At 38.5% G+C, this 13,542-nt stretch overlaps 1 protein-coding gene across 1 annotated transcript in view; it reads right to left on the reverse strand.

The window, feature by feature from the left end:
- Positions 1-728: 728 nt before the first annotated feature.
- Positions 729-13,542, reverse strand: part of LOC135539898 (RNA-binding motif, single-stranded-interacting protein 2-like) — a 60,122-nt gene continuing 47,308 nt past the window's right edge. The window contains 9 exon segments of the mRNA XM_064966132.1: positions 729-4,965; positions 5,434-5,521; positions 5,933-6,010; positions 6,462-6,572; positions 6,866-6,916; positions 7,131-7,224; positions 7,505-7,548; positions 7,791-7,900; positions 9,124-9,203. Coding sequence (XP_064822204.1) covers positions 5,441-5,521; positions 5,933-6,010; positions 6,462-6,572; positions 6,866-6,916; positions 7,131-7,224; positions 7,505-7,548; positions 7,791-7,900; positions 9,124-9,203 — 649 coding nt within the window. The 3' untranslated portion in view covers positions 729-4,965; positions 5,434-5,440.

Genomic DNA, 13,542 nt, shown 5'->3' on the forward strand with positions numbered 1-13,542 from the left:
ACTATCATATTGATTCAGGAAATCTTTGGAACTCAGCAGGGTTGAGTTTAATTGTCTTAACTGTAGTTCTGATATGACAGAGTATCTTCAGATGCGTTTCCGAGATTACATTTTATTGTCAGTTATTTTGTACATTTTTGCAGATTCTGATCTGGATCAAATACATTGCTAAGGTTCCAGCCTGGAACTACATACTGGAACTTCCAGGTATGGCAAGATAATATTTTCCAAACTACAATGTGATTAGAGTAGTTTCTATATGGTCATGAAGGCTCTATCTTGTACGGATTGCTTTTATGCACGTTTAGCTACACAGATACATACCCAGACACGTACAGAATGACTTCAAATCCAAAGGGAAGAAGTTTCATGAACAATCCTATTAGATTCTACAATTGGTTTATCAGTTGCAAGTTCTATTGTGACTCCTCTGTCAGGTTAATGTATAGCCTTTTGAATGCAGTATCATTATTACAGTGTCAAGGCTTGGTCAATAAAGTTGTGTTTGGATATGTTTGGATGTTACTATGATCAGCCAAAGGGAAAGGAGCTTACACCTTTTCGATGGATATCAATCACTTTGGTTACCACATTGAAAAATGTATATTGAACAAACAATACGATTCGCTCAACACTAAAATAAACTTGGAATTTTGATGTAATTGACTTGTCTTTCTTTCAATTGTATTCTAATAATTTTGGTAATAACTTTTTGGAACACAGATACAGCCATTAAAAAACATATTTTTTAATTAAAAAAGAACATTGACATGTTAAAATTCTAAGAGTAAAACAAAGAAAGAAAATACTTTTTTTTTAGGAATAAAAAACAAGAGTTACAGAGACTTGAGCAACTCTGGCACAGGAAGACGAAAGTAACCGAGTGGCTAGCCAGCTAACAAACGAACCAAATATCAAAACCTCTCTTCTCTAATACACTGTACAAAATGAGTTATTGTATAAATAAGGAAATGTTTTACAAGCAGTGAGAGAGATGAGAAAGTTGTATGTTCAAAATGTCAGATTTCTGCCGAATTACCCAAGAGATTACAAAATGACTCAGAGTACAACTTTCACAAAATGTGTCTCAAATGTAATTTTATAATTTGTGAATGTTAACTATACTTTAATCTGATCTACTTTTGATATTCTAGGTTAAAGTAAGACATTTTTGAACAACCAGTGTGGCTCCCATCTATCCACTGCTGGGACATCCCGTTTTAGCAGCAAAACATTTTGAAACTATGAAATAAGCCATTGAAGCTACATGATCTGGACAACAAGTGAGGACAGGATAATGCTAGGTATGAGGGTTTTACTTTACATAAGCATGGTTTGAAAATAAGTGCAAGTGAAATCTCTGTTTCACATCTCATTTTTGCTCATTTTCCTTGGTATTATAAGATACCTGTCAAATTTATGCACCAGGGAAACATACAATAGCCTCAAATGTGCTCCCTCAGACAATGATTTACAGGTAATTGTAGCTAGTTGTAACTTAAAGTGAAAGTCCACTCCAAAATTGAAATTTAGATCTACAGAACAGATGGACATTATATCGCTTTTGAGGTCTGAAGACGACTGACAAACAATAGATTTTTGGATCCCTTTAACACCATTCATCATAACACAGTGGATTACCTGACTAATACTACATTCTCACAAGGAATTGAGTGTCATATAATGATTTGCTCTCCCCAAAAAACAGCAATAAGCAAGTTGTCAAATCTGAAAATCTGATTCAATGAACAAGACTGCAGTGTAACAACTGGTCATTTCATAGTTTCAAAACCACGTTTTTTGTATTTAAAGTGATGGCTGATACATGGACTATCAGTTTATTACAATAGAAAATAAAACCATGACATTTTCCTTCATGAGGAGCACTGGATCTGAAAACGTGTATTATCTGGACAGATCACAAGACATCAACAAAACACTCACATCAACAAAGGTGGAAACAGGAACAAACAATGGTCTTGACATGAGTTCAACCAAAACAAAGAGCAGAAAATAGTCCTAATATTTACAGAAAGATAGATAAATGCTGAGCTCTCCTCATCAACACTAAAAAAGCTAAGTAGACCCATTGCCCTGTTCTCTGTATTAAAGATACAGTAGCATATACTGGTCTTCAGCTGGATGTACCAAACCGAAACAAGCAAATGTCGATAAATGAAGCACACATGTATGGATCTCTATTCAACAATACATTCATTCAGAACCTAAAGGAAACATATTGCTTGTTCACCACTGACCAGGGAACTGCCACTTAGCGAAGATGTTACTATAGCATTACTGTAGCTTTGTATGCCAATATGGATGAGAGAGGCATGTTCTCCAAGACAGATACTCTGACAGATCGCTTTGCTGACAGGTGGATGGCTTCATCATCTTTGGTGTTGCAGACATAAATAATAATTAACAACGTTTTGTAGGGCGAGGACCGAGGTATAGAGATAGGGAAGGAAGAAGAAACAGTATGTGATGTCATTAATACTGAAGAATGGCAAAAACCCAAGATCCAGTGTGATGGGGGGATGTTTACTAGGGTAACACTAGGTTTTAACAAGGCATGGTTCAACTCAGCCCTGTATAATATTACGTCAATATAACATCTGATATTGATTGCATCTGTATGAACTTTTCTTTGCCAAACCCTCAACCGTAACTGAAACTGAATAGCTTTCAATGAGGAGAAAGAGGCTTCCCCTTCTTAAATAGGGCTAATCTGCCTGGTTACAGTTAAGGCTTAGACATACTTTGGTCGTCATTTCTAACAAAATCCGCCAAGTTTACGCATGGCAATTCCTCCAAGGTTTAGTTAACTGCTGTAGAACAATTAGTTATGGGACACTTTTTTACCAACACTTTCATATTATGTTTGGTGTTTTCTGGATAGCAGCCTCATTTTCTCTGACAGATACAAGAGAATGCTTTTACACTAGACGAGATGTACATCTCCACTGGACTGGTCTGAGCTGGAGGGCAAGGTTGCCATTGAGTGTCATTGAGTGTCTCCAAGATAAACGTGGACGTGTTTCAGTTAAAGCCTATTTCACACAGGCCTGAAAAACAATATCATATTGAACAACACAGTGCTCTGGAACGGAAATGAACGTGAAGAAACATTTAAAAAAAAACATCAAATCATCTCTTAAGTTTGCATGGACCATGTGCAAACGCACAAACTCAACACAATAAAACAAAATCCTATGAATCTCTTATAAAATAAAATCTCAAATCTAAACTTTTTCCCTACTGCTAAAATCTCAAATCTTTTGACAATAAAATACATCAAAAACACGTTTTATAACAACTAAATCAACAACAAAGATAACAAAAGGCATGACAGCTCAGAAGGGTTCAAGTGAACGCCCAAAAGAGAAAACATACTTTACTTCTTTCTACAAATTGTTTTATCAAATTAATTGACAGTCAGGAATTAAACCTCAGGAGACAACAGCAGCATTGAGAAAGACTTGCAGCTCCCTTTCTCAACAACTAAGGACTCTTAAGGACTCTTCTTAGTCCTACTTCTCCCCTCATTGCTTTGCTTTTTAATTTATTTGTTTGAGCTATTTTGCACACCTATTTCATAGTAACCCAACTGCGCAAAACTAAGGCATGTCCACTTATTTGTCAGTCTACTTTGTACAAAAGGTGAAATTCCCTATAGACATCTGAACAACTACCAGAACAAAACCGCTTAAAACCACTTGTTATGGACACTGGTGTGGCATGGACTCTAGCACAAACCAAGTCAAGTATTTTGTATAATTATTATTTTGTATAATTATTATTATACGGTCTATGAATCCAATAAAATCCAATAAAAAGATTGTATAATATAGTAATTAATTTATTAAATGTTGAATAATATTATAACAATCAATTTTGTCTCAAGTTTTTGGAGACAGAAGGTGACATTTGGATGTGTCATATTACATGATACCCTAAAAAAAAAACAATAGTTAATTTTCTTCTCGTAAGAAAGTTTTACAGCAATATCAAATGTGCTTAATTTTTAAAAATCATTTAGCTCTTATTTAACACATATTAATTATTTTCTAAGTGGTATCATGTTTATTGCCAGTGTTTGGCATTTACCAGATTTGTTAAATAAAGAATTTTATTAAATAAAATTTACACAAAAGCAAGTGACATGTTTGAATATGACTAAATATCTAAAAATAGAACTATGATGTACATATAAATAAGAATAATCATGATTGTCCTCTGCTCATAACAAATTCTGAGTGTTTATGAGTGAATGCTTTATAAGGTTTAAGTTTGACTTAATTTTAAATCTATAAATTATTAATGTTACCATCTGCCAGTGAGTTAACTGAACTTTGCCTTACTGGATTAGTTTTAGAGAGAAGTAGCTTTAAACGGTTTGTTTTGCATTTTCCGTACTTAAAAGTATCCTACACTAAAACATTAAAACAACTAAATGTGTATTAGTATATTTTTTATGTACAAAATATTGTCAAACTGCTGTGAATAGAATGTCAAAAAACAGACATAAAAAATTTAAAATTAAAGTTTGCATATTTTACCAAAAAATAAAAGACACATTGTGTTGTAATTACTTTCCTTTTACCACTCTGAAACTCCAGAATGCTTTTAAAAATAAGAATTTGTTATTTTACGTGCACAAAAATAACGTTCTGTGTCATTTCCCCCTTTCCAAATTGGTTTCTTTGTTCAACTTAGTTTATTTTTTTCAGTTATCAAAAGAGATCAAAGCTTCCATTGCAGAAGGCTCCTTTGGCTGATTGACTCTTGAAGAAGAGAGAGGAAAAGTCCAGACAAAATAAGCATGTTAACTTCTTTTTCAAAGCACACACGTATTCCTTTTGTCAACGGTGTTCAAGTCTGGTGCTAACAGAGCTCTGTTATCTTCTTGTAGAGAACCAACCCTCTGTGGTTCAGTCAGCAAGATGGCCTCCTGACCCCGAGCTGCAACACACACACTTACCTCTGTCACACTACACCTTTTACATAATAGATGTAACATACAATATTTCATAAGTCTAAATACTTTCCATATCATTATATATCTGTGTAAATCAGTATATTTCCAGAATGCTGATCAATGCTGATCAATAAATTCACATTTTTTAAGGTGGTCAATATCTGACACGCTTTAGTTTTTTTGTTGTGAACTAACAAATTGGCTCCTACATGCAATGTTCTGACATGGAGCTAGTAGGGAGGAACAAGAACTAAGTAGTAATGTACCCCAAAACTAAGTTAGCAAATACAGTGTGGTACGAAAATATTAACACCCTTGATAAAGATGATCAATAATGGCTGAATAAAGTAAATCATTCAAATACTGAGCTATATTGTATGCCCAAAAAATGGGACCAAATACTAAACTTTTGACTACTTTATTTATAGAGTTGATGTTTGACATAATCCTACCTTAGCTTCACTTGGTGTGCTGGTAGGAGTAGTTTGTGTGTTCTGCGGGTGTCTCTATAGCAACCTGTTGCTGTTGTCCTCCGTTCTCCTTCAAGAAAAGGAAGGAAATGGAGTGGAAAGTATTAATAGGTCCCTGAGTTGAGAACTTCTTGTAAGAGAAACACCCTATTGTCATCCCTTTAAAGGAATACTTCAGGATTCCTGTATGAAGGAAGTTAGAGGTAGTTTAGTTTCGCGAGCCAATGCTAACTAGCGTTGGCGCAATGAATGGAAGTCTATGTTATCAACTAGTATGCTATCAGTTACCATAGACGCCCAGTCATTGTGCTAACTCTAGTTGGCAATTTCTCTAACGCTAACTGCACGCAGAGACATAAAAATGGTATCCACAAGTTCATCTGACTCTGGGGAAGTAGATAAAGTAGATTGCCAAAATACTGAAGTATCCCTTTAATTAGTTCTGTATAGTTAATGCTTATGGTGTTGGTTGGGGTCTTACCTCTACAGGGACACTGGAGGGAGGCACTGGTTGGTACTGGGGGATGTATGTCCCCTGCATAGTGTTGGCAGGCATATACTGTGACAGGACGAGAAGAGAAGAAACCATCAGTCATTATTACTGTGTAGAGATCCAACGTCAACAGGCCTCACAACATCATGCATAGGCAACTGCTTTTATTTTCAACTGCAATTCAGTACAACTCGATTCACCTTAGCTCCACTCAGATTTGTTCAATGTGTTTTAGTCTTGAGATGAGACTAAGGGACCAACGGAGAGGGGGTAGAGTGGGTATCTGTGGGGTGTTGAAGGGAGTGGAGGGGACGGTGGAGTGGGTATCTGTGGGGTGTTGAAGGGAGTGGAGGGGGAGTTGGAGTGGGTATCTGTGGGGTGTTGAAGGGAGTGGAGGGGGAGATGGAGTGTGTATCTGTGGGATGTTGAAGGGAGTGGAGGGGGAGATGGAGTGGGTATCTGTGGGGTGTTTAAGGGAGTGGAGGGGAGATGGAGTGGGTATCTGTAGGGTACTAACCGTGCCTGTGCTGCCCAGGGATAGGTGGCTGAGCTGCTGGGTCATGGGGCCCATCATGGAGGTGGGCTGGATGGACATGGCATGGTCCATGGTTTGAGTCAGGACTGTGCCCTGGGAGAGAGTGAAAGGGAGGGAGAGAAAGAGGGTGGAGACAGAGATAAGTGGAGAGAGGAAGAGAGAAGGACAGTAAGCCAATAAATCAGAGACATGATTACAGAGAGTGACAGAGAGATAGAGGGAGAGAGAGGAAGAGAAGATAGAGAGGAATATAAATAGAGACAGAATGACAAAGAGAATAAGAGCGAGAGAGATAGATGAGCAGAACTTCAAGCTAACCAGATGTGGAGGGAATAGTAAGGAGTAAACTTTAGCAGCAGAGGTAGAGAATACTATTTACTACTCACTGCAGGCTGCATGAGGTATGACTGGTGGTGCATCCAGGAGGGACTATGTAGCTGGAGAGAGAGAAGAGGAAACCACAGCATCTTTACACGGAAACACACAGGGGAATGAGTAGAGATGAAATCTGAATCCGGACAGGAAATACAAATAACAATAACAATGACATAGCTCCAATGGCTACAGAGATTTCCTCCTTCATGTGTTTGTGAATGGCGGTTTGGTGATGGTGGTGTGTGTGTGTGTGTGTGTGTGTGTTCTGTGTCTGACCTGGTAAGATGAGACTGGTGAATGCATGTAGGGAGAGAGGGACGTTTGGGCGATCATCCGGTTTGGGGTCAGACTGTAGGGTGACGAATAGAACCTGCACAACATACACACAGCAAGCCATGCATGTCAGAAAAATCCTTACAAAGGATTTACTCTAAAATGAATAAGCATAAATAATATGAATCTATAATGGCTTGTGCATGAAAGTTATTATAAAATGATTGAACTTTCAGATAAAACTACAGCGCAACAAAATAAACTAGTGATGTAATGCCTCCGGTATCCACCAGGTGTCTCTGTTTAACAGGGACAGAATGCCTGACTGATGTTTGTTTTTGGGTGGGCTGACTCCATTTTTGTCTCTCTGTACTCACCCATTCTGTAAGGCTGTGGGGTCATATGCTAACGTCATCCCTCCCTGGGACAACAACACAAAGAACTCCGAATAAAAAACCATGAAGGTGACATAATCACAGATATGCCCAAATAGAATGTTTAGTTAGGTTAAGAATGTTTAGGGTTAAGACACACAATCCTATCTCTGTGAGATCAGATTCCAGCTCTCTCTTGCTTTGACAATGACCTTATTTAGAGCATGCAGTCTCTAATTCCAAAACGGCAATTCATGAATGCCTCCACTCGTGAAATCAAGCCTCTCACCGTCTCTCCATCCCTGGCCCAGGGCCTGCCATTCTGAAGGTACTTCCCCTGATTCTGCCTCTTTTTCTGTCCCCCGTCTGCAAACTTGCACAATAATGGTTCCGGGGGCACTGTGGGAGAGAGAAACTGATGGAATCAGAGGGTGAATTCTGTAGGAGGCAACGAATACCAATCCACTGGGAGAGTTGAGGGGGAAACCAGGAGCCTGGGATCAGAGACCAAGGCCCTGTTCAGACAAAATCCCTAGCCCCTAACCTCTAGATACTTGTGGAGATCTGAGGGGATTCAATAGGTTTAAGCAATATGGTGTTATCTCCACATTGCCCTCTGAGAGATGGAAGTTTTTGCCATATTGCTTATACCTGTCCAATCCTCTCAGATCTCTGAAAGTTTGTATGGGGTAGGGGATAGTGATTGTTTCTGAATACAGCTCTCGATCTGCCATCTAAAGTAAATAACTGAGGATCATGTGGTATCATAACATCTGGGCATGGTGGAGAACACATAGATGAGACAGGTAGAGAGATCTGCCATCTGAAGTAAATAACAGGATCATGTGGTATCATAACATCTGGGCATGGTGGAGAACACATAGATGAGACAGGTAGACAGATCTGCCATCTGAAGTAAATAACAGGATCATGTGGTATCATAACATCTGGGCATGGTGGAGAACACATAGATGTCATAACATCTGGGCATGGTGGAGAACACATAGATGAGACACGTATAGAGATCTGCCATCTGAAGTAAATAACAGAGATCATGTGGTATCATAACATCTGGGCATGGTGGAGAACACATAGATGAAGAGATCTGCCATCTGAAGAGATCTGCCATCTGGGAAGTAAATGAATCATGTGGTATCATAACATCTGGGCATGGTGGAGAACACATAGATGAGACAGGTATAGAGATCTGCCATCTGAAGTAAATAACAGAGGATCATGTGGTATCATAACATCTGGGCATGGTGGAGAACACATAGATGAGACAGGTATAGAGATCTACCATCTGAAGTAAATAACAGAGGATCATGTGGTGTCATAACATCTGGGCATGGTGGAGAACACATGGTATAGAGATCTGCCATCTGAAGTAAATAACAGAGAATCATGTGGTACATAGATGAGACACGTATAGAGATCTGCCATCTGAAGTAAATAACAGAGAATCATGTGGTATCATAACATCTGGGCATGGTGGAGAACACATAGATGAGACAGGTATAGAGATCTGCCATCTGAAGTAAATAACAGAGGATCATGTGGTATCATAACATCTGGGCATGGTGGAGAACACATAGATGAGACAGGTAGAGAGATCTGCTCACCTGGAACTCCTGGTGGAGTCTTAATAAATTTCCCATTGAAATGTTGAATAATGGCTTCGCACTTTTCTGTGGACTCCATCCTGAAACACAGTCAAACATTCAAGCCCATTAATCAGAGAGATCCTGGTATGATCCCTGTTGCTGCTGATATAGCATGTACCTATGGCTGCTAATAGGATTATTCTACCAATTAGGTGCCTTTTGAGTAGTGTAACTTAAAATTTATCACTTATCACATTAAATAAATAATTATCTTCAGAAATGACTTTGTCAAAGCAACAACATAACTAGGGCTTTACAATTATGCTGAAAACTTGGAGGACTGTTGGGGTTAAATGGGCTTAAGTCTTTCTAGAAGTCACAGAGGGTCATTAGCACTAGCGAGTCTTTTTTCATATAAGACAAATTTATAGAATTTTCCATGTGGTCTATACTAAAGGGCACTTCATTTAAGATAACAGGTTTTTAAAACGCTATATTTGTGTACTCATTTCATTGAACGACCCTAATGTAGCATGTAGCTTTAGTATAGCTGCTGGTGGAGCATGTAGCTATTGGTGTAGCATGTAGCATGTTGCTAAAGCTGCTGCTGGTGCGGCATGTAGGGCCCAATTCCAAAACGAGTTAAGCATGCATAAATCAAACGTAATTTCCTTTTTATGCACTTTTCTCTCCATGCGTACAGTGCCTTCAGAAAGAATGCGCACTCAACTTTTCCCGCATTTTGTTGTGTTACAAAGAGGGATTCAAAGGGCTTTAATTGTCAACGAACTACAAAAAAACACTAATATCTATTGATTAGAGTTTAACCCCCTGAGTCAATACATGTTAGAATCACCTTTGGCAGTGATTACAGTAAGTCTTTCTGGGTAAGTCTTTAAGAGCTTTGCACACCTGGATTGTACAATATTTGCACATTATTCTTTAAAAAATGTTTTTATCTCTGTCAAGTTGGTTGTTGATCATTGCCAGACATCCATTTTAAAGTATTGCCATAGATTTTCAAGACGATGTAAGTCAAAACTGTAATTAGGCCACTCAGGAACAATAAAATCCACTGTATATTTGAACTTGGGATTTAGATTATTGTCCTGCAGAAAGGTGAATTTGTCTCTCAGTGGCTGAACCAGGTTTTCAAGGATTTTGCCTGTGCTTTGCTCCATTCCCTTTCTTTTATCTTAAAAAAACTCACTAGTCCTTGCCAATGACAAGCATAACCATAACGTGATGCAGCTACCACCATGCTTAAAAATATGAAGAGCGGTACTCAGTGATGTGTTGTGTTGGCTTTGCCTCAAACATAGCGCTTTGGAACATAAAGTTTTTTTTTGCAGTTTTACTTTAGTGCCTTATTGCAAACAGGATGCATGTTTTGGAATATTTTTTTTCTGTACAGGCTTCCTTCTTTTCTATCTGTTATTTAGGTTGGTATTGTGGAGTAACTACAATGTTGTTGATCCATCCTCAGTTTTCTCCTATCACTGTCTGTAGCTGTTTAAAGTCACCATTGGCTTCATGTTGAATTCCCCAAGTTTCCTTCCTCTCCGGCAACTGAGTTAGGAATGAAACCTGTATCTTTGTAGTGACATGGTGTATTGCTATAACATCCAAAGTGTAATTAATGACTACACCATGCACAAAGGGATATTCAATGTCTTTTGTTTTTTTACTGATCTACCAATAGGTGCCCTTCTTTGCGAGGCATTGGAAAACCTCCCTGGTCTTTGTGGTTGAATCTGTGTTTGGTCTTTGTGGTTGAATCTGCCCGACTGAGGGTCTTTACAGATAATTGTATGTGTGGAGTACAGAGATGAGGCAGTCATTAAAAAAAATGTTAAACACTATTATCGCACACAGAGTAAATCCATTCAACTTAGTATGGGACTTGTTAATCAAATTATTACTACTGAACTTATTTAGGCTTGGTATTTTCAAATGCCAGGCATGTTACAAATCATGTCATTGCTACAAATCATGTCATTGCTACATTGGCTGGACATACTATAGAGCAAGTTAAAGTGTACAAATATTTGTGTGTGTGGGTTGATGATAAGCTGAGCTTCACTGTGCATGTAGAGAACTTGATAAGGAAGCTCAAGCTGAAAATAGGATTTTATTACCGGCATAAGGCTTGTTTTTCTTTTGAGGCCAGGAAGGAGCTGGTACGATGTACATTACTGTCGGTTTTACATTTTAGTGATTTTACATTTTAGTGATGTTTTATATATATAGGTTCATTTCAAATCAGAAATGTCTAACACATCTTTGTGATCTCTACAGCGCTGTTGGCTGGTCGTCATTGACCTTGCGTAGGCTTAAACACTGGTATACACTGTTTTATAAGACCATATTGGGTCAAATGCCATTTTATCTCTGTTCTTTTTTAGTCCGGTCAGTAAATAAATATCAATTACGGTCCCATTCTGATTTGCTTCGAACAGTACCAAAAATTAGAACAGGACATTGTAGAAATAGTTTTGGTTACTTAGCTCCGTGGTCCTGGAATTCCGTCATGAACGTTTTAAAATGTGATGATCTAGTTTCGTTGGTGGAGTTTAAACACTTGATCCATGTATATATCATAGAAGAGTGTAATTGTTTTTAGGCCAGCTGCTTTTAGTCAAGACGTTTGTGTTTTTAATGTACAATGTTTTTGTTGTACTGCATGTGTGTTTATAGTTTTGTTTAATGCTGTGTTAGTGTATGTAAGTTGTTTTGTCTGAAACATTGTTCCCTCTGCTGCCATTGGACCAGGTCTCTCTTGGAAAAGAGATGTTATCTCAATGAGAAAAAACCTGTATAAATAAAGGTAAAATAAAATAACAAATGGGGTTGCGTGCCATTCACTTGCAATTCGTTTTGGGTGGAGATTGAATAAATGAAGGTGTGACGGAGGTGTGTCTATAAATACGTCGTATTCTGACCTTAATTCTTAATTCCCTAATTATTCCATCACCTTTACGTGCCAGGAAACCATGAATATGTCTGCAGGGGACAGATTTCTTCACCCGCAGCTTTTCATACCACACCCGCCCAAATAGCTTAGGGTAAATCACCAGAGATTCTCACATGGCTCATTATATTAAGCTATCGGTATTACTGGGCTATATCAACCAATATGCTAGGTGTAGTTTGAAGAGAGCAGAGATGGAAACTTGCACTTTCTCTTGAGATCATTTTCCAACCTACCTTTAAGGAGTGGGATGATTTTCAGACGGAGACAAATAACGATCAATATTTATTTCTAGGCAATGTAGTAAACTACAGCCTAATCATACTTAGGAAGTACATTTACTTATAAAGATAACTGCCAGTGATTCCCCGCCCATGCATAGGCAACTTACTCTATCTCTAATGAGACCACAAATACTGTATACTAGGTGCACTTAATCTCACACGCCCCAACCAGGAGAGGAAAGCTACTGAATTTGAAGCAGTGAATTCGGAATGTGAATAATGCGACAAAGTTGTGCTTTTAATACAACAGGTAGGCCCAGGCTAACGCACACAAAGCAGAAAGACGACCGTTTTCTGATCATCTGGGGGACAGCAAAGCATCCCAAAGTCCTCTGTCTGACCATCCGCTCCCACCTGCAGCATGAACAATGAAGACCGCTCCGCAATGATCTGCCATGACCCGCAGCCCTCTACACTGAGGCATATCAACAGATCAACCTTCGCAAGATAAACTATATGAAATGCTTTGCGATTATGCAGAATTTAAACTGTATCGCGTTTTAATTGCAGGGATGGGCAGTCTCAAAGCTCTTATTATTAAAGGCTCCCCGACTCCCTCTGTTTCCTATTTCTATCATGTTAAATATTAGAGCAACGAGCATCTGCGTAGTCAGGCGCTAAAATAGAACTTGGGGCGGCAGGGTAGCCTAGTGGTTAGAGTGTTGGACTAGTAACCGAAAGGTTGCAAGATCAAATCCTCGAGCTGACAAGGTACAAATCTGTCATTCTGCCCCTGAACAGGCATTTAACCCACTGTTCCTAGGCCGTCATTGAAAATAAGAATTTGTTCTTAACTGACTTGCCTAGTAAAATAAAGGTAACAATAAAAAAAAAATCTCCTCATTGGTTATTAGGAGCATTTTCCCATGTGGGTGATTGAAAGATGAACTGAGGTCCACACTCCAGTCTAGTCGGTAGTGGTAATGCACCTTAAAGTTGGTTGCCAACCGCCATATCCGGAAACTATCATCTCGAAAACAAGACGTTTATTCTTTCAGCGAAATACGGAACCGTTCCGTATTTTATCTAACAGGTGGCATCCCTAAGTCTAAATATTCCTGTTACATTGCACAACCTTCAATGTTATGTCATAATTACGTAAAATTCTGGCAAATTAGGTGGCCCAAACTGTTGCATATACACTGACTCTGCGTGCAATGAACACAAGAGAAGTGACACAAT

The sequence above is a fragment of the Oncorhynchus masou genome, chromosome 5 (assembly GCF_036934945.1).
Source record: "Oncorhynchus masou masou isolate Uvic2021 chromosome 5, UVic_Omas_1.1, whole genome shotgun sequence".
Classification (NCBI taxonomy): Eukaryota; Metazoa; Chordata; class Actinopteri; order Salmoniformes; family Salmonidae; genus Oncorhynchus; species Oncorhynchus masou.